The sequence below is a fragment of the Dendrobates tinctorius genome, unplaced genomic scaffold, assembly GCF_039654945.1.
Source record: "Dendrobates tinctorius isolate UK_male_01 unplaced genomic scaffold, ASM3965494v1 ptg000091l, whole genome shotgun sequence".
In the NCBI taxonomy this organism is placed as follows: Eukaryota; Metazoa; Chordata; class Amphibia; order Anura; family Dendrobatidae; genus Dendrobates; species Dendrobates tinctorius.
Genome location: NW_027361759.1, coordinates 5043986 through 5064963, shown reverse-complemented (window position 1 = coordinate 5064963; position 20978 = coordinate 5043986). Strand labels below are relative to the sequence as shown.

Below are 20978 nucleotides of genomic sequence, written 5' to 3'. Positions count from 1 at the left end.
AACAAGTCTCCAAGACTTTCTCGTCTCTAAAATTCCATTTTGCTGGCGTTCCCATCTTACACCGTCCCGATGTGGATAAACCTTTTCTCCTAGAGGTAGATGCTTCGTCCGTCGGTGCAGGAGCAGTCCTTTTCCAGAAGGATGCTCAAGGTCGGAAGCATCCCTGCTTCTTCTTCTCTAAGACCTTCTCACCCGCGGAGAAGAACTACTCCATCGGGGACAGGGAGCTGCTGGCAATGAAGTTAGCCTTTTTCGAGTGGAAACATTTCCTGTAGGGAGCCCGGTTTCCCTTCCAGGTGTATACGGACCATAAAAATCTGGTCTATTTACAAATGGCCCAGCGCTTGAACTCTAGTGTGGTCGCTCTTCTTCTCCCGCTTCCTTGCACTATCTCTCTGGAGAGAAGAACGTCCGTGCGGATGCTCTCTCGCGCTCGGTGGTTTCAGCAGAGGAAGAGGAGGCTGAGCCTTGGCTAATTCTCCCTACTGAGAGCTTTAGGACCATGGCTCCAGTTGCTCTCGAGTCAGTGCCGCTGGACAAGACCTTTGTCCCTCCTCAGCTACGGACGAAGGTTCTAGCTTGGGCACACGCGTCCAGGGTGGGTGGTCACTTCGGCAATAAGCGAACCACAGATCTCCTGGCAAGGTCTTATTGGTGGCCGCACATGGCTCGAGACACGAAGGAATACATACAGGCATGTGTCTCGTGTGCGCGGAACAGGTCCTCTAGACAGAGGCCGGCTGGGTTATTGTATCCTCTGCCCCCGGGGCAGACAGACCTTGAGAGATGGTTGGCATGGATTTTGTGGTTGGCCTGCCCAAGTCTGGTGGCAGTACGGTCATCTGGGTCGTCACCGATCATTTTTCTAAAATGGTGCATCTGGTGCCACTCGCGCGGTTACCTTCCGCTCGTGGTCTTGCCACACTGTTCATAAAACATGTATTCTGTTTGCATGGCATGCAGGACAAAATTGTCAGTGACCGAGGTCCCCAATTCGCGTCCCGGTTTTGGAGGGAGCTCTGCAGCCTACTCAGCATTGAGCTAAACCTATCCTCCGCTTATCACCCCGAGACGAACGGGTTGGTTGAGAGAGCCAACCAAACCTTGGTCACGTACCTGCGGCATTTTGTCTCTGCCAGACAGGATGACTGGGCATCCTTGCTACCATGGGCTGAATTTGCCCTGAATAATGCAGTGGCTGATTCCATTGGTCAGACGCCGTTTCTTCTTAATTACGTCCAGCATCCACGCGTCCCTGTCCCGATGCCAGTGTCCTCCACTGATTCCAGGGTGGCAGACTGGGTGTTAGGGATGGCGGAACGCACCAAATATAAATAATAGGAGGTGCATTCTCCGCCCAGGGTCCACCGTGCGGTAGGTGACTAGACCGCTGCTGGACAATGGCAGATGCACCAGAAGGTGCCGTATTGCGCACGGGTTAACGTCACCCGAACGCTAGGAGCGGCTCTGTTCAGACACTTGGCAAAAGTATATGCAAAGAATAATAAGTCAGTCACCAGTCCATGCATCCATCACCATACACACACAGCATAATATGCTACACTAGTGCATGGCTGAGCCGCCATGCGGGCTTTTTATAGCCATGCGCTTACGGGACTGTCCAGTACCCTGGAAAGGACCAATCAGATCCGACGCAGGACCTGAACTTGTGACCCCTGCTCTCCAGTGAGAGTTCACCTTGCGGGCATGCCCAGTAGCACGGCATGAGGACTTAGCCTCTGGAGCGGTTCCCTGCAGAACAGGATGCGCTACCATTGCTGCACCAGAGGTGGTAGCAACATCCAGGCTGTCAGAGCAAGTCTGAGTAGCACGCCTGGCTCGCCGTGATTGCTGAGCAGCACCCGGAGCAGTCGGAGGAGAATGGGAGACCGCTGGATGTCTGGCTCTGGATTCCTGCTGTGCAGTGTCCGGAGTCCGACGCCTAACATTACCCCCCCCCTAAGGCCCCCTCCCCTCTGCGCCTCAGGAGCGGTGCGTGGATATTCTCCACCGGCTCCCAGGTTCGAGCCTTGGGCCCATGACCCTTCCAATCCACTAAATAAAATTTTTTGCCACGGACAAACCTGCGTCCTACGATGGCATTAACCTCAAACTCGTCAGACGATAAGTCTGACGACCCGGCCGATGACTTAGAAATGCGGACCATGTGAACTGGTTTGAGGAGGGACACATGAAACACGTCCGAAATGGCTAAATGTGGAGGAAGAGCCAGGCGGTAGACCACCGAGCTAATTCGCTCAAGGACCTTGAAAGGTCCAATATATCGCGGTGCGAACTTAGGGGACTCGACCCGTAGTTTGATGTTTTGGGTGGAGAGCCACACCATGTCGCCAGGGGAGAAGCTTGGAGCGGGTCGCCGATGCGTGTCAGCGGATGCCCTCATCCTCTCCTTAGAGGCACGGATAGCATCCTGAGTGCGATCCCAGATGTCCCGGGCCTCCACTGCCCAGTCTAACACCCTGGAGTCAGTGGAGGACACTGGCATCGGGACAGGGACGCATGGATGTTGGCCGTAGTTTAAGAGGAAGGGCGTCTGTCCAGTGGAATCAGCCACCGCATTGTTTAGGGCAAATTCAGCCCAAGGTAGCAAGGATGCCCAGTCATCCTGCCTGGCAGAGACAAAATGCCGTAGATAGGTGACCAAGGTCTGATTGGCTCTCTCGACCAAGCCATTCGTCTCGGGATGGTAGGCGGAGGACAGATTTAGCTCGATGCTGAGTAGGCTGCAGAGCTCCCTCCAAAACCAAGATGCAAACCGGGGACCTCGGTCACTCACGATTTTGTCCGGCATGCCATACAAATGGAATACGTGCTTAATAAACAAAGTGGCCAGACCTCGAGCGGAAGGCAGGCGTGGGAGTGGCACCAGGTGCACCATTTTGGAAAAATGGTCGGTGACCACCCAGATGACCGTACTGCCACCAGACTTGGGCAGGCCAACTATGAAATCCATGCCAACCATCTCCCATGGTCTATCCGCCACTGGCAGGGGATACAACAGCCCCGCCGGCCTCTGTCTAGAGGGTCTGTTTCGAGCACACGAGACGCATGCTTGCACGTATTCCTTGACATCTCGAGCCATATGTGGCCACCAATATGACCTTGCCAGGAGTTCGGTGGTCCGTTTATTGCCAAAACGACCACCCACCCTGGAGGCATGTGCCCAGGCGAGGACCTCCGTCCGTAGCTGAGGAGGCACCAAGGTCTTGCCTGGTGGCACTGACTCGAGAGCGACTGGAGCCACGGTCGTAAAACTCTCCGGCGGGAGAATTAACCGAGGCTCAGCCTCTCCTTCTTCCGCCGAGACCACCGAGCGTGAGAGAGCATCCGCACGGACGTTCTTCTCTCCAGAAAGGTAGTGCAGGGTGAAGCGGAAGCGGGAAAAGAAGAGCGACCACCTAGCCTGACGGGAGTTCAGGCGCTGGGCAGTCTGTAAATAGACCAGATTTTTATGGTCCGTATATACCTGGAAGGGAAACCGAGCCCCCTCCAGGAGATGTCTCCATTCTGAAAAGGCCAACTTCATGGCTAGCAGCTCCCTGTCACCGATGGAGTAATTCTTCTCTGCCGGTGAGAAGGTCTTTGAGAAGAAGAAGCAGGGATGCTTCCGACCTTGAGCGTCCTTTTGGAAAAGAACTGCTCCTGCACCGACAGAGGAGGCATCTACCTCTAGTATAAATGGCTTGTTCACATCGGGACGATGTAGGATGGGAGCGCCAGCAAAATGAGACTTTATAGCCGAGAAGGCCTTGGAGACCTGTTCAGACCAAGCGTTGGGGTTAGCTCCTTTTTTGGTGAGAGCAACCAAAGGAGCTACCAGGGTGGAAAAGTGTGGTATAAACTGGCGGTAATAGTTCACGAACCCCAGAAAGCGCTGCACCGCTTTGAGTGAATGAGGTTCTTGCCAGTCCATTACCGCTTGCAGTTTGGCAGGATCCATTGCCAGCCCCTGGGCCGAGATGATATAGCCCAGGAACGGCAAGGACTCCTGCTCAAACTGCCACTTCTCCAGCTTGGCAAAGAGGGAATTCGCCTGCAGACGGTCGAAGACCCTGCAGACGTCCCTCCGGTGGGTAGTCAAATCTGGCGAAAAGATGAGTATATCATCCAGATATACCACCACCGAGGTAGAAAGCATGTCGCGGAAGACGTCGTTGACAAAATCCTGGAAGACAGCTGGCGCATTACAAAGGCCAAAAGGCATAACCAGATATTCGTAATGGCCATCCCTGGTATTAAAAGCTGTCTTTCATTCCCCTCCCTCGCGAATGCGGATCAGGTTGTATGCCCCTCGCAGATCCAACTTAGTAAAGATCTGGGCCCCTCGCAACCTGTCAAACAACTCAGATCAACGGTAGAGGGTATTTGTTTTTAACCGTGATCGCATTGAGACCTCTGTAGTCAATGCAGGGGCGTAACTCTCCGCTCTTCTTCTGAACGAAGAAGAACCCTGCACCAGTCGGTGACATCGACTTTCTGATAAAGCCTCTAGCCAGATTCTCCCGGATGTATTGTGACATAGCTTCAGTCTCAGGGAGAGATAGTGGATAAACACAGCCTCTAGGAGGTTCTGTGCCTGGCATGAGGTCTATCGGGCAGTCGTAGGGACGGTGCGGCGGGAGCGTCTCTGCAGATTTTTTGGAGAAGACGTCCATGTATTGGTGGTAGGGTTTAGGTAGTGCGGAGAGATCCGCAGGCACTTCAGTGGAAGCCACCTGAAGACTGCCCCTCAGACATCTCCCCTCGCAGTCCTTGCTCCAGGCCAGTATCTTCCCTGTCGCCCACTCGATATGAGGAGAGTGGCACCGAAGCCAGGGAACCCCGAGCAGCACCTGATCGATGCCGCCTGGCAGGATTAACAGGGACAGAGTCTCATGATGAGAGGGTGAGATAGTGAGCCCTAGTGGAGCTGGGTCACCTGAGAGGGTAACGGTGCTCCGTTAACCACCCTGATGGTCAGAGGCTGAGGTAATAATACCAGGGGAATGGCGTGTTTCTGGGCGAAGGTAGAAGACATAAAGTTCCCCTCAGCCCCAGAGTCCACGGTAACCTCTGCCTCCCAGGTGGAGGACCCACTGTCTAAGATGCCCCGGAATACCGGTTTGGGTGAGAAGGGTTTCATATTGGACTGCCCACTACCTACGGCCACTGGGCGTGGACGCCTTTTCGCCCGCAGAGGACACGTGCTAGCCGGGTGATCAAACTGTTGGCACTGATAGCAACGTGCAGAGCTTCGCATCGGTCGTGGCTTAGAGCCGGTGCGAGACACCTCCATAGGTTCAGAGGGTGAAAGCTCCTGTGCGGGGTATATTAGTGGTTCGGTGAATGTGGGAGCCAAGTTAACCCTACGTCTGGATTGTGCCCGTTCCAGCCCACGCTCCGTAAACCGGAGGTCAATGCGGGTGGAAATGGCAATCAAATCCTCCAGACTTGTGGGAACCTCTCTGGTAGCTAGAGCGTCTTTAACGTGCTCAGTCAACCCTCTCCAAAACACCGGGACTAAGGCTTTGCTAACTCGGAAGCCAATGTCCGGAACAGGACGGCATAATGGCTGACCGAGAATGACCCCTGTGTTAGGGAGAGTAATTGTAAAGAGGTGTCGTGCGTGTTCCGTAGTCCCAAAAAGACCTGCTTCAGGGCCGCGAGGAACTGCGCAGCACCCTGAACCACGGGATCATCACGCTCCCACAATGGCATGGCCCACTGTAATGCTCTGCCAGACAAAAGTGACACAATAAACCCCACCTTAGCCCGCTCTGTAGGAAACTGTGCAGCCAGTAACTCAAGCTGAATTGAGCACTGACTGACGAATCCCCTACAGGTGGCGCTGTCACCCGAAAATTTGTCGGGAAGCGGGAGGCGAGAAAGTGTCGGCATGGACAAAAGAGTGGGCGCACATGAGACAGCCTCGGCGACTGTCTGGGCAGCAGCTAGCGCGGTATTCGCTGCTGAGTTGGCGCTCTCAATAGCCGCCAACCTGCTCTCCAGCTGCCGAATATAGCGCTGCAACTGCTGCACGTCTGCCATTGCCAGCCAGACCCTGGCGCTAGTGTAATGTTAGGGACGGCGGAACGCACCAAATATAAATAACAGGAGGTGCGCTCGCCGCCCAGGGTCCACCGTGCGGTAGGTGACTAGACCGCTGCTGGACAATGGCAGATGCACCAGAAGGTGCCGTAGTGCGCACGGGTTAACGTCACCCGAACGCTAGGAGTGGCTCTGTTCAGACACAGAGTCGCTTGGCAAAAGTATATGCAAAGGTGCTGGCCCTGTTAACGTCACAGGAGCCGGCGTGTGGCGTCGCAGCCACGAACACCAATAGCTGCTGGTATTGCAGCGCAGCGGCAGCTAAAGCCACAAGCGTCGGCGCCGAGAACCGGGCACCGACGGACGCTAGTGTAGGTGTGGATCGCACAATGGCATGTAGCTTGCCACAACCTGGAGCTGACTAACCCAACACACAGTCACCAATCGTATTATCCAAGGGAAGGGGTTTCATAATAAGTCAGTCACCAGTCCATGCATCCATCACCATACACACACAGCATAATATGCTACACTAGCGCATGGCCGAGCCGCCATGCGGGCTTTTTATAGCCATGCGCTTCCGGGACCTTCCAGTACCCTGGAAAGGACCAATCAGATCCGATGCAGGACCTGAGCATGTGACCCCTGCTCTCCAGTGAGAGGTCACCTTGCGGGCATGCCCAGTAGCACGGCATGAGGACTTAGCCTCTGGAGCGGTTCCCTGCAGAACAGGATGCGCTACCATTGCTGCACCAGAGATGGCAGCAACATCCAGGCTGTCAGAGCAAGTCTGAGTAGCACGCCTGGCTCGCCATGATTGCTGAGCAGCAGTCGGAGGAGAATGGGAGACCGCTGGATGTCTGGCTCTGGATTCCCGCTGTGCAGTGTCCGGAATCCGACACCTAACACTGGGCAGTAGAGGCTCGCAACATTTGGGATCGCACCCACGATGCTATTCGAGCCTCTAAAGAAAGAATGAGGGCGTCTGCCGACACACATCGGTGTCCTGCTCCAACTTTTGCCCCCGGCAACTTGGTGTGGCTCTCTGCTCGAAATATCAAGCTGCGGGCCGAGTCTACCACGTTCATGCCGCGATACATTTGACCTTTTAAGGTTCTAGAGCGAATCAGCTCGGTGGTCTACCGCCTGGCTCTTCCACCACATTTGGCCATCTCTGATGTCTTCCACGTGTCCCTTCTCAAACCTGTTCACATGGCACGGTTCTCCGAGTCATCTGCCGGCTCATCAGACTTGTCTTCGGATGAGTTTGAGGTTAACGCCATTGTGGGATGCAGGATTGTGCTTGGCAAAAAATTTTATTTGGTGGACAGGAAGAATCATGGTCCAGAGGCCCGGACCTGGGAGTCAGTGGAGAACATCCACGCTCCGCTCCTGATCGCGGCCTTTGAGCATAGTGATGCTCAGAGGGGGGCCCTAGGAGGGAGGGTAATGTTAGGCATAGAGTTCCTGCAGCTGCACAGCTGGAATCCAGAGCCATGCAGCCAGCGGTCTCCCATTCCCCTCCAACCTCTCAGGGACCTGCACAGCAATCTCGTCGATCCAGATGCCCTGCTCAGACCAGTTCTCTGGGTCTGGTTGTTGCTGCCACCTCTGGACCAGCAATAGTAGCGCAGCCTGCTCTGCAGCAAACCACTCCAGAGGCTAAGTCCTCTCGCTGCGCTACTGGGCATGGTCAAGAGACGATCTCCCAGTAGAGATCGGGATGCACGTGCACAGGTCCTTCTCCTGATCTGATTGGTCCATCTCAGAGATCTGGAAGGTCCCAGAAGCGCACGGCTATAAAAGGCCCGCATGGCCGCTCGGCCATGCGCTAGTATGGACACTACTTGCTACCTGTGTGAATGATGACGGATGCATATGCCTGCGATTGACTCATTAAGACTCCCCTCCCTCTGATATTATGTGTGTGGATAGGGACTTAGTATAGAGTCAGCGCCAGTCAGTGGCATGATACAGGCCACAGTGCATATCTTCACCTATCTAGAGTCCCGCAGTGTGCCTCCTCTGGGCACTGACGTATAGCGGCTGAGTCTGTCGCCGCGCTGCAATCAGCAGCATCTGTGGGCATCCGCGGTAGCGACGCCGCACACACGGTAGGTCTAGACGGGCCCTGACCCTCTGACTAGGGTTCAGCTCCAGTGACCGTTTACCGTGCGTGCAGTTCTCTGAGACCTGTGAGTGCAACAGGCTCAGTATTTACGTTTAAGTTCTAAGCGTCTCTGTGGAGATAACAGAGTACGCTCAGTGCACACCGGGTGGCGTTCAACCCGTGTGCGATATACCACCATATTGTGCATCTGCCATTATCTAGCAGCGGTGTAACACCTACTGCACGGTGGACCCCGGGCGGTGAACGCACTTATTATTATTTATTTATTAGTGCGTTCTGCCATCCCTAACACCTTAACAGCAGCATGTCTATTTATCTTGCGGAGACTCTCAGTCTCCGCAAGACAAATTGCAGTCTATGTATAGTATGCGGTGATTCCACACATGTTCAATGAAGACATGTGGAATCACCACGTGTACAAAAGCCAGCAGCGCTTTGGGTGGAGTTGCGTCCAAAGCGCTGCCTATACGGAACATGGAAACATACCCTAAGGGTTATTTTCATGATCACAGGTCTGGAGTGCATGGCTGAACAAACCTTCTGGCTTCCTATATTGATTAACAGTTCAGACCAGCGGCATGGCTAAGCCACTGACTCAAACTATGTTCTCTTAAATATAGGAGGAGTGCAGGGGCACTGGAGGAGGCAAGATCCAGCGATTTAGCCTGCATTAAATTTCTATATATTTCTCTCTATTTGTATATATATTTATATAACAAAGAGCTTTCAAGTGTTATATCCTAGCCTAGGAAACTGGCCATTGCTGATAGACTGCAGAGGTTTCCGGTAAACTGGGCAACAAGCAGTAAGTTATAAAAATCCCTCCATACATGAGACCAGAGAGGATTTTTATTAAGAAAGAGATACATTGCAAAGTTGATTGTTTTATAGAGCACTTTACAATTTTTCTCATTTATGATTGTGAGAAAACCCTTTTAATCATAACATAATTTCACTAGGCCAGTATTAAAGATTACCTCCCATGTGGGGGAAATATGGTAATACACTGCTCAAAGAAATAAAGGGAACAGAATATAACTCCAAGTAAATCAAACTTCTGTGAAATCAAACTGTCCACTTAGGAAGCACTGATTGACAATCAATTTCACATGCTGTTGTGCAAATGGAATAGACAACAGATGGAAATTATTGGCAATTATCAAGACACATTAAATAAAGGAGTGGTTCTGCAGGTGGGGACCACAGACCACATCTCAGTACCAATGCTTTCTGGCTGACGTTTTGGTCACTTTTGAATGTTGGTTGTGCTTTCACACTCGTGGTAGCATGAGACGGACTCTACAACCCACACAAGCGAGCTGTGGCAAGAAGGTTTACTGTGTCTGTCAGCGTAGTGTCCAGAGGCTGGAGGCACTACCACGAGACAGGCCAGTACACCAGGAGACGTGGAGGGGGCTGTAGGTGGGCAACAACCCAGCAGCAGGACCGCTACCTCAGCCTTTGTGCAAGGAGGAACAGGGGGAGCACTGCCAGAGTCCTGCAGGCCACAAATGTGCATGTGTCTGCACAAGCGGTTAGAAACTGACTCCATGAGGATGGTCTGAGTGCTCACAGCCAACACCGTGCAGGACGCTTGGTATTTGCTACAGAACACCAGGATTGGCAAATTCGCCACTGGCGCCCTGTTCTCTTCACAGATGAAAGCAGGTTCACACTGAGCACATGTGACAGACGTGACAGAGTCTGGAGACGCCGTGGAGAGAGATATGCTGCCTGCAACATCCTTCAGCATGACCGGTTTGGCAGTGGGTCAGTAATGGTGTGGGGTGGCATTTCTTTGGAGGGTCTCACAGCCCTCCAGGTGCTCGCCAGAGGTAGCCTGACTGCTATTAGGTACTGAGATGAGATCCTCATATCCCTTGTGAGACCATATGCTGGTGCGGTTGGCCCTGGGTTCCTCCTAATGCTGGACAATGCCAGAACTCATGTGGCTGCAGTGTGTCAGCAGTTCCTGCAAGATGAAGGCATTGAAGCTATGGACTGGCCCGCCCGTTTCCCAGACTTGAATCCGATTGATCACATCTGGGACATCATGTCTTGCTCCATCCACCAATGTCACGTTGCACCACAGACTGTCCATGAGTTGACGAATGCTTTAGTCCAGGTCTGGGAGGAGATCCCTCAGGAGACCATCCGCCCCCTCATCAGGAGCTTGCCCAGGCATTGTAGGGAGGTCATACAGGCACGTGGAGGCCAGACACAACACTGAGCATCATTTTGACTTGTTTTAAGGATATTACATTCCACTTAAATTTTGTGTGTGACTCCAAATCCATGCCTCCATTGGTTAATAAATTTGATTTCCATTGATGATTTTAGTGTGATTTTGTTGTCAGCACATTCAACTTTGTACAGAACAAAGTATTCAATGAGAATATTTCATTCATTCAGATCTGTTAATACGGAATAAATTCTTGGACTTTAAGTGCGCTGCCAGACAAATTCCATAACCACACAAGGTTAAGAAAAGTTAACCCTTTAATCCCTACGCGTTTCGAAGCATAACACTTCTTCTTCAGGGGTTGACACATGAATACAGAGAGCTGTCATTGCATTTATACATACATGATTCAAATTTGGCGCCATCAAAGACACGAGGTGCGCCGCAAAGGTCAAAGATCAAAGTAATTCAAGCGTCTTGGAGAGTTCATAAAGGTTAAACATTCCATATTTAAAAAAACAATTAAATCTTTATTATATTTTGCAGATAAAAGAAAAAAAGGAAAAAAGAAAGAAAAAATGAAAAAAATGAGGAAAAATAAAAAAAGGAAGAAAATGAACCCACGACGTGAGGGCAAGAAAAAGGATCAAAGTCCAACAGACACACCACTACACCAAGGAGAGTGCTCGGATTTAAAAACGGATTATAATCCAACAATCGGAATGAATCTCCGAAATAAATATGTATAAAAGCAATAATTAAATGATGTATATGTGTGTATGATTAAAAATACGTTAAAGAGGAAATTTGTATATGAATAATAAATAAATGAAAAATAAAAAATAAAATTATAAAATGTGTCACCATTATTTTATTTTAAATTCCATGAGAGATCAGTGGCGTAGGTCAATGGGCGAAAACCCACGTGCAGAAGAAACCAAGATCGCTCACTGCCCCAGGCAGAAAAAGAAAAAACAAAAACTAGGCACCAATACTTTAAAGGATTAAAGATATTCGTTATATATATATATATTAAAAACGCATTAAAAAAGGGGGAACTATATAATGAGGTCCATTTAAACCAAGGATTAATTAATATAGAAAAAGGAAACTGAAAAAAAGTACATCAGTATGTAAGCAACAATTAAGAGCAGAAAAACGCATTACTTATTTTATTACAGAAGTCTATTTAGGATCCGAAATTTTAAGAGCAAGAACCAGACTAACAGAAAAAATTGTACGAAACAAAAAAATGAGAAATAATAATCATAAAACCAAAGAATGTATAGAGAAAATTAACCCATTAGTTTCTATAAAAATGACACATTGCGTTATATATAAAGGAAAAGCCCAGCAGAAAAAATATGCATAAATAAAAAATATATAAAATATGCGTCAATGTGCATACATGAATATAAAAAATATTTTTATAAAAAATATTATGAAAATAAAAGCGCATTAGTGGATTTATTCACAAGAAAACGGAATTTAAAGAGCATAGACCCGAATAACAGGAATAAATTAATGAAAAGTTACGGTACCGAAAAAATGTGTATAAATGAAATTAACCCATTGTGTAGGTGTAAAAATTGTGTTAGGAAAAAAATTATTGTGTTAGGAAAAAAATTATATGTATATATTGGTGAAAGAACAAGGAGGGATGAGACTAAATGTGAAAAAACGCTGGAGAAGATTATACTATTGCGTATTTGTGAAAAATATGAACATATAAAAAAGAATGAAGATTATATATAGAAAATGAATATATATGAAAGATATATATATTGTGATCAAGGATTGGGGAGCATAGACCCGACTGAACAAGAATAAATCGCACGAAGCGAAAATGTGAGGGAAATTAACCCATTGTGTTAAATATTAATGAAAAGAAGGGAAAGGAACCACGTGTGTGAAACGTGAAGGAAAGAAGATGCACCTAAAATCACAGTGTATAGAGGGACATTAATCAAAGATTGTATAATAAAATTGTATAATAAAATTGTATAATAAAACACATATGTAGATAAAGTTAAAAATGGATTATAAAACTCATAAATATATATGACAATAAAATGAATGGATTAAACAATTAGTGGAGGTTACAGATAACAGAAAAAAAGAGAATCTTAAAGAAACACTTCAGAAATTTCATTTAACCCATTAGGTTTCAAAGTGTTCAACCTATAAATCCAGAAGATTTCTTTCCTGTTTAGTTGTCCCATCCTGTCAGGATGGTTAAAGGGAATCTGTTCGATGGGACTAATCTTTAATCCTTGAGGGTTTTTGTCATGTTTCGAAGTAAAATGTCTAGATAGACCATGCAAAAGAAAGCCCTTTTTAATATTGTGTCTATGGGAGTTCATTCTAAGATGTAGCGGTTGTGTGGTTCTGCCGACATATTGTCTCCCACAGTCACACTCAATTAAATAAATAACATATTCAGAAGTACAATTAAGAAAATCACGGATAGGAAAAGATTCATCTGTAGTAGTGGATCTGAAATATTTCATTCTATGTGTAATATTACTGCAACAAGCACAATTTTTCTTTCCACAACGGAAAATGCCCCTTGGTGAATTATTGGTAATTACTCGGGTTTCTGTCTTATTTTTTAGACGACTGGGGGCTACAAAGTTCTTGATGTTAGGAGCCCTCCTAAAAGTAATCCTCGGATTATTAGGGAGTATTTTTTGTAGAAGTGGGTCATTGAGTAAAATGTGCCAGTTCTTGCAAAGAACTTTCCTAATTTCCTTGTTCTCTAGGCAAAATTGGGTTATAAAATTAGTAGTGTATTTATTCTTATCAACTTTGACTTCTTTTTTTCTTCCGTTAATCAAGGAATTCTGAGACATATTTAAACATCTGTTATAGGCATTTGTTATTAAATTCTCAGGATAGTTCTTTTTATTAAATCTGTTCATCAGGATTTTCGCTTGATTTTTATAATCCTCTATATTTGAACAATTTTTTCTAATCCTTCTATATTGATTATCAGGAATATTCCTAAGCCACTTTCCATAGTGACCACTGTTGAAAGGAATATAGCAGTTTGTCTTTTTCCTCAATATTTGATAATAATGAAATCAACTTCTTAGATCTGACAATTTTTATCAAGGATAATAGTATTGCAACAAAAACGTTTTTTAAGAACGTTGATACCAACAGCTATATTCCTTTCAACAGTGGTCACTATGGAAAGTGGCTTAGGAATATTCCTGATAATCAATATAGAAGGATTAGAAAAAATTGTTCAAATATAGAGGATTATAAAAATCAAGCGAAAATCCTGATGAACAGATTTAATAAAAAGAACTATCCTGAGAATTTAATAACAAATGCCTATAACAGATGTTTAAATATGTCTCAGAATTCCTTGATTAACGGAAGAAAAAAAGAAGTCAAAGTTGATAAGAATAAATACACTACTAATTTTATAACCCAATTTTGCCTAGAGAACAAGGAAATTAGGAAAGTTCTTTGCAAGAACTGGCACATTTTACTCAATGACCCACTTCTACAAAAAATACTCCCTAATAATCCGAGGATTACTTTTAGGAGGGCTCCTAACATCAAGAACTTTGTAGCCCCCAGTCGTCTAAAAAATAAGACAGAAACGCGAGTAATTACCAATAATTCACCAAGGGGCATTTTCCGTTGTGGAAAGAAAAATTGTGCTTGTTGCAGTAATATTACACATAGAATGAAATATTTCAGATCCACTACTACAGATGAATCTTTTCCTATCCGTGATTTTCTTAATTGTACTTCTGAATATGTTATTTATTTAATTGAGTGTGACTGTGGGAGACAATATGTCGGCAGAACCACACAACCGCTACATCTTAGAATGAACTCCCATAGACACAATATTAAAAAGGGCTTTCTTTTGCATGGTCTATCTAGACATTTTACTTCGAAACATGACAAAAACCCTCAAGGATTAAAGATTAGTCCCATCGAACAGATTCCCTTTAACCATCCTGACAGGATGGGACAACTAAACAGGAAAGAAATCTTCTGGATTTATAGGTTGAACACTTTGAAACCTAATGGGTTAAATGAAATTTCTGAAGTGTTTCTTTAAGATTCTCTTTTTTTCTGTTATCTGTAACCTCCACTAATTGTTTAATCCATTCATTTTATTGTCATATATATTTATGAGTTTTATAATCCATTTTTAACTTTATCTACATATGTGTTTTATTATACAATTTTATTATACAATTTTATTATACAATCTTTGATTAATGTCCCTCTATACACTGTGATTTTAGGTGCATCTTCTTTCCTTCACGTTTCACACACGTGGTTCCTTTCCCTTCTTTTCATTAATATTTAACACAATGGGTTAATTTCCCTCACATTTTCGCTTCGTGCGATTTATTCTTGTTCATTCGGGTCTATGCTCCCCAATCCTTGATCACAATATATATATCTTTCATATATATTCATTTTCTATATATAATCTTCATTCTTTTTTATATGTTCATATTTTTCACAAATACGCAATAGTATAATCTTCTCCAGCGTTTTTACACATTTAGTCTCATCCCCCCTTGTTCTTTCACCAATATATATATATAATTTTTTTCCTAACACAATAATTTTTTTCCTAACACAATTTTTACACCTACACAATGGGTTAATTTCATTTATACACATTTTTTCGGTACCGTAACTTTTCATTAATTTATTCCTGTTATTCGGGTCTATGCTCTTTAAATTCCGTTTTCTTGTGAATAAATCCACTAATGCGCTTTTATTTTCATAATATTTTTTATAAAAATATTTTTTATATTCATGTATGCACATTGACGCATATTTTATATATTTTTTATTTATGCATATTTTTTCTGCTGGGCTTTTCCTTTATATATAACGCAATGTGTCATTTTTATAGAAACTAATGGGTTAATTTTCTCTATACATTCTTTGGTTTTATGATTATTATTTCTCATTTTTTTGTTTCGTACAATTTTTTCTGTTAGTCTGGTTCTTGCTCTTAAAATTTCGGATCCTAAATAGACTTCTGTAATAAAATAAGTAATGCGTTTTTCTGCTCTTAATTGTTGCTTACATACTGATGTACTTTTTTTCAGTTTCCTTTTTCTATATTAATTAATCCTTGGTTTAAGTGGACCTCGTTATATAGTTCCCCCTTTTTTAATGCGTTTTTAATATATATATATAACGAATATCTTTAATCCTTTAAAGTATTGGTGCCTAGTTTTTGTTTTTTCTTTTTCTGCATGGGGCGGTGAGCGATCTTGGTTTTTTCTGCACGTGGGTTTTCGCCCATTGACCTACGCCACTGATCTCTCATGAAATTTAAAATAAAATAATGGTGACACATTTTATAATTTTATTTTTTATTTTTCATTTATTTATTATTCATATACAAATTTCCTCTTTAACGTATTTTTAATCATACACACATATACATCATTTAATTATTACTTTTATACATATTTATTTCGGAGATTCATTCCGATTGTTGGATTATAATCCGTTTTTAAATCCGAGCACTCTCCTTGGTGTAGTGGTGTGTCTGTTGGACTTTGATCCTTTTTCTTGCCCTCACGTCGTGGGTTCATTTTCTTCCTTTTTTTTTTTATTTTTTTTTAATTTTTTTTATTTTTCCTCATTTTTTTCATTTTTTCTTTCTTTTTTCCTTTTTTTCTTTTATCTGCAAAATATAATAAAGATTTAATTGTTTTTTTAATTATGGAATGTTTAACCTTTATGAACTCTCCAAGACGCTTGAATTACTTTGATCTTTGACCTTTGCGGCGCACCTCGTGTCTTTGATGGCGCCAAATTTGAATCATGTATGTATAAATGCAATGACAGCTCTCTGTATTCATGTGTCAACCCCTGAAGAAAAAGCGTTATGCTTCGAAACGCGTAGGGATTAAAGGGTTAACTTTTCTTAACCTTGTGTGGTTATGGAATTTGTCTGGCAGCGCACTTAAAGTCCAAGAATTTATTCCGCATTAACTGTGGTGCGGTTCCGCTGTGGACCGTTGGACGTGCAGCAGGCTGACATACTATACAGGCTTAACTTTCTCTTTGAGAAGGTGAGTATAATACCTTTAGTAATTGTACATTTTACCCGGATAAGACCCTATTGCGCTCTTGTTTCAACCTTTTAGTGCATACAAATTCATTCAGATCTAGGATGTGTTGAGTGTTCCCTTTATTTTTTTGAGCAGTGTATATTAGAGTATTCTATATTATACTATTCCCTAGTGTCTTATTACCTGAACCACATGTAAAAACAGCAAGAAAGTTAGATACTCTTCAATGGACTACAAATTAGTTAGCAAGCATCTGCAGTCTGTGCCCATGGAATAGCATAGTTTCCCTATGACTGTGAATCAATCGATCAAGACCTCCTTTGCTTGTATTAGGTGCAATTCAGCTAAAGGAATCGGTAAAAGAGAGGTAGTCCTGTATGTGCAAACATTATTTGGTAGCTGAAAACCTGAATTATTCTCTGTTCGCATGGTGAACAATATAACACACTGAACCCTAAACAAAGAGATAGATATCACATCATTGTCACATGTTAACAGACAAGTTGATCAGCCACACTCAGAGAATTTTTTCAGGATTTTTTTCTTTAATTATACAAGTTGAGTGAGTAGTAATACAGCACAATATTCAATAGAAGCACCTTAGCGCATGTTGAGCATCTACACCCTTTCTCCCCTGGACAACATCTCCTACGCCCTTCTATTGGAAACCCTACCAAGGACACTATTCACTAAAGCATAAACATACCAGGCAGCCACCTAATTATATTTATACCATCAGTTATCGCGATGTTTGAAAAAGACCCAGGCGAGGTCGAAACGTAACTTGCTAACGCTCTGCCAATTACCTACTGTTTTGAATATTGTGGTGTACTACTATTCACTGAACTTATATAAGTAAAAAAAATCCTGAAAAAATCTCTGTATGTGCGGCTGATTTACCTGAACTTGTGTATTTTGGATTTGTCTAGTTCTGCCAGGACCCCCTCACTTGCTGAGTGCGCACCTTTCCCATTTTCTACATGTTAATACACCACAGTCTCCAGCTAATTGGATTCTTATAACAAATAATACAAGTATATTTTATTGTATGTTTTGCTACTCAGCATGAAGAGGCTATGTCAGCAGATTTCACAATACACCCTGCATATAATATTTGATAGTTCTCTTGGACCTGATGAGGCTGGTGTGCTGACTTTAAAACTCCATGTCAAAACAACTTTATAATCTCTTTTAGAAAGGTAAACCCAATCTCTGCCTACTTAGCCTGACTGACAGCTCCTTAGTGTGCCTCCCGCTGCTGAGATCTCATACTGCACAGTACAACCTGCAGCTGAGTACAAGCTATCCATATTTATTAAGTTTATTAATATTAGGATTCTACAACTATTTTGACACTGATTTTCAAAGTAGGCACATCACCCCTAGGTCTAAGGAATCTATTTAATAATTTTTGTAATGCCCCAATGTGGTAGTGTATGTGCCTTTTAAGATGTAGGAGAGCATGTTGCATTTTCGTGTGGTCGCTGCACACGTCAAATCGACGCATGTGGAGGCATCCGCATACAACGCATGTCCCTGCGTACCCAATGTTAAAGATAGGTATACCGGGAAATGCAGGACGCATACAGAAGAAGGAGGAGCATAGGCAGAGCTTCAGGGAGGAAGAAGGGAGGAAGTAAGCAGCCATCCGTAGCCCTCCTGAACGCAAATGTAAAACCAGCTTAACTGTGATTGCTGCATTGGAATTGAACTTCTGTTTAACTATAGTTTATCTGGATGTACCTGTGTATTTGTGCAATAAATAAAGTTTATCAATAGCTTCTGTGGCGTTCCTGTTTTCTGGACTATTTGGAGTGCACCACATTACATCATACTACCAGGAAACAGAGGTCAATTAAGTACACCCTGGTATCACAAACTTTGTTTTCTTTTATTTTTGTCCCTACCATAGTGAAATGATACCATTCGCACACCACATGGCGCGTGTGCTATGGCATAGTAGTGCATCACAGCATTATATATGCAGTTATTTTTCTGAAATCTGGTGACAGATCTACTTTAAGGCTGACATAAAATAGTAAACATATTACCTTTACAGGACTTTTTAGGATTGTCATTTGGTTTAACTGCTATCAAGTATCTGGTCTCTGCATCTGCAATTAGATAAACATATTTAAATAGATTAAAAGTCACTCAGAGAAAGTAATAGGTCAGTCACTCGAAATCTAACATCTTAAAAGTTCAAAAGTTTAAGATGCATTGTATTAATACATTTATAGAAAACCTAATGGTGCTTAAGGGCTATTTCATTTTAAGATGTCAAAGATGATCACAACTTCCACCTGAAAATGAATGGTGGTTGTCATAATACTTCACGTGTTCCTATCAATCAATATAGTAATATCTTAAGTCAAGAGCTGGTTTTGCAGAATCAGTGTATTTATTTACAGCACAACTATTAAAAAACCAGCTACAGAAACAAGTACAAGTGAAGTCATTGATGTTGCATTACTACTTACTGCACAAATTACTTATGCTGAAATTTACTCTTACTGTATCTCAGAAAGATTTTCTTTAACTGATATTAAGTGGAACAGCATCTTCTTCCATGATAACAGAAACATGAAATTATAGCTACTGTGTACAAGAAAGCATCTTCAAACCAATAAGTCAAAATTAATCATCAATACCCAATACAATTAAGTACTCAAAGCTAACATACCATTCTCCAAAATCAAGCATTAGCATTTTCTATGAAGTAGCGCCAATAAAAGATAAAACCACTTTGCATGAAGTATCGGAAACATTGCAAGTATTTCATGCCATTTACAAACATGTTTATTCCATGTCTGACTCCTGTAATTTAGGACTTTTGCTGATTTAATCTTATGACAAGTTTAAATGTTTGCAAATTATGAAAATGGAAAACACTTTTGAAAACGTATTTTGGTCGAACAATTTATATTTCCTGTATGATGTGAATGAAGAGACAATAAAGTCTGCATTAGGCTTCTTTTACACTTACCGTGATTTTGCTGGCAGTTTTTGCGGCCCCAGTAGATTTCTATGGGGCCGTAAAATCGGCTCGCAAAAAATAGTCGGAGCGCCGTGCCCCATTTGGCCGTGAGGGCTGTATTTGCAGCCGTGAAAAAATATCGAGCTTGCTCGATATTTTTCACGGCTTACGGACACGGCCTCCATTTAAATCAATGGGACCGCAAAAATAACGGTAGCTTGTTTTTGCGGTACACCGTATTTGCGGATCGCCGTTTTTTCCCAACAGTTTGTTAAAACTGGGAAAAACGGCGATCCAAAAAGGTTTATTGTGGGCCGTTGTTGCGGGAGACAGTGAAAATCATGGCAATACGGCCCAAAAAAACGGGCCGCAAAATATACAGTAAATGTAAAAGAAGTCTTAATGTGTGGAAAGTACTTCTGCATAGAATACACGTGTTCTATCCTACTGATGGCATCAAGAGAGCAGGTATATTCAATTTGGACATTAATAAACAAATCACTTCCACGTGTATAGCCATTATTTGTGCCAATTTATATCCATTAGATTAATGCTGATAATGCAAATCCCTGTGATAGGGTTTATACTGCCTCCAACTCTGAGCTTTATTTTATTAGAGTGCTCTAGCTATGACACATATCACACACCAAAAAATGATTACAGTAATAATTTTCTACTAGGAGTCCGTGCAAAATCATTCTGATCTGCACCTGTTGTCTTATTGCAATGATTGCAAATAATCATACAGCTCGCTAGAACATTGTGACCTGTAAACAAATGTATAGGCTTCCCAATTTATCAGTCACGATCTTATTGTGCTACGTCAAATTTATCGACGCCAAATAATCTTCCGAAAATGAAAACCTTTTTAGTATTTACATTTACCATGGTGCTTCTTAAAAAAGACAAGCATTCTGTCCTACTGGTCCAACCCCGTTTTCTTTTATTCGTTTTAGGACCTGCTATGAAATGCTCATGAGATTTTGGCATTTTAACGACAGTAGTCAATACCTGCCCAAAAATACAACAGAACATGAAGACTGCACCTGAAACAATTTATTCCAGCTAAGAAGGCAAGGTTAAGAATAAAACTCGATAAGATGTGCAAGAGTTCAACAGGATATACATCAGTTTTTCGCACTTATGAATGGAAATATAGCCACCTAAACCCATCAGAATGCCCTACTTATCTGGCAACATCTAGAAAAACCATTTGGGAGCTTATAAGTCAATTTTTACAAAAAAAGGCTCCAACCTATATGTAGTCAATTACTACACCAGCATACCCCTAATTAAAAGGGTGATTGAACACAATATAGGGCTTTTGGGACCATTTGTAAAAACCATTAGGGGTTTCCACAGCCATATCAGATATCAAGAAAATCATATGCCTGGTCATTTTGGAAATGACACCCTTCTGGGAATTCATCTGTGGGTGTAGTAAGCATTTACATATCTACCTACTTTCCCATGTAAAAATGTAAAATATGGGGTTAAAACAACATTTAGTGGTAAAAATAGAATTATTTTTTCTTCACCACTCAACAGTATAAAATTCTATTG

The 20978-nt window shown here is 43.4% G+C and overlaps 1 protein-coding gene across 14 annotated transcripts in view; it reads right to left on the bottom strand.

Moving 5' to 3' along the window:
- The window catches only part of ABI3BP (ABI family member 3 binding protein), a 733533-nt gene that overhangs the window by 404337 nt on the left and 308218 nt on the right, over window positions 1-20978 (bottom strand). For all 14 annotated transcript variants that reach the window (XM_073586187.1, XM_073586193.1, XM_073586188.1 and 11 more), the window contains exon 3: window positions 18490-18552. In XM_073586187.1, coding sequence (XP_073442288.1) covers window positions 18490-18552 — 63 coding nt within the window. The remainder of the gene's footprint in view (window positions 1-18489; window positions 18553-20978) is intronic.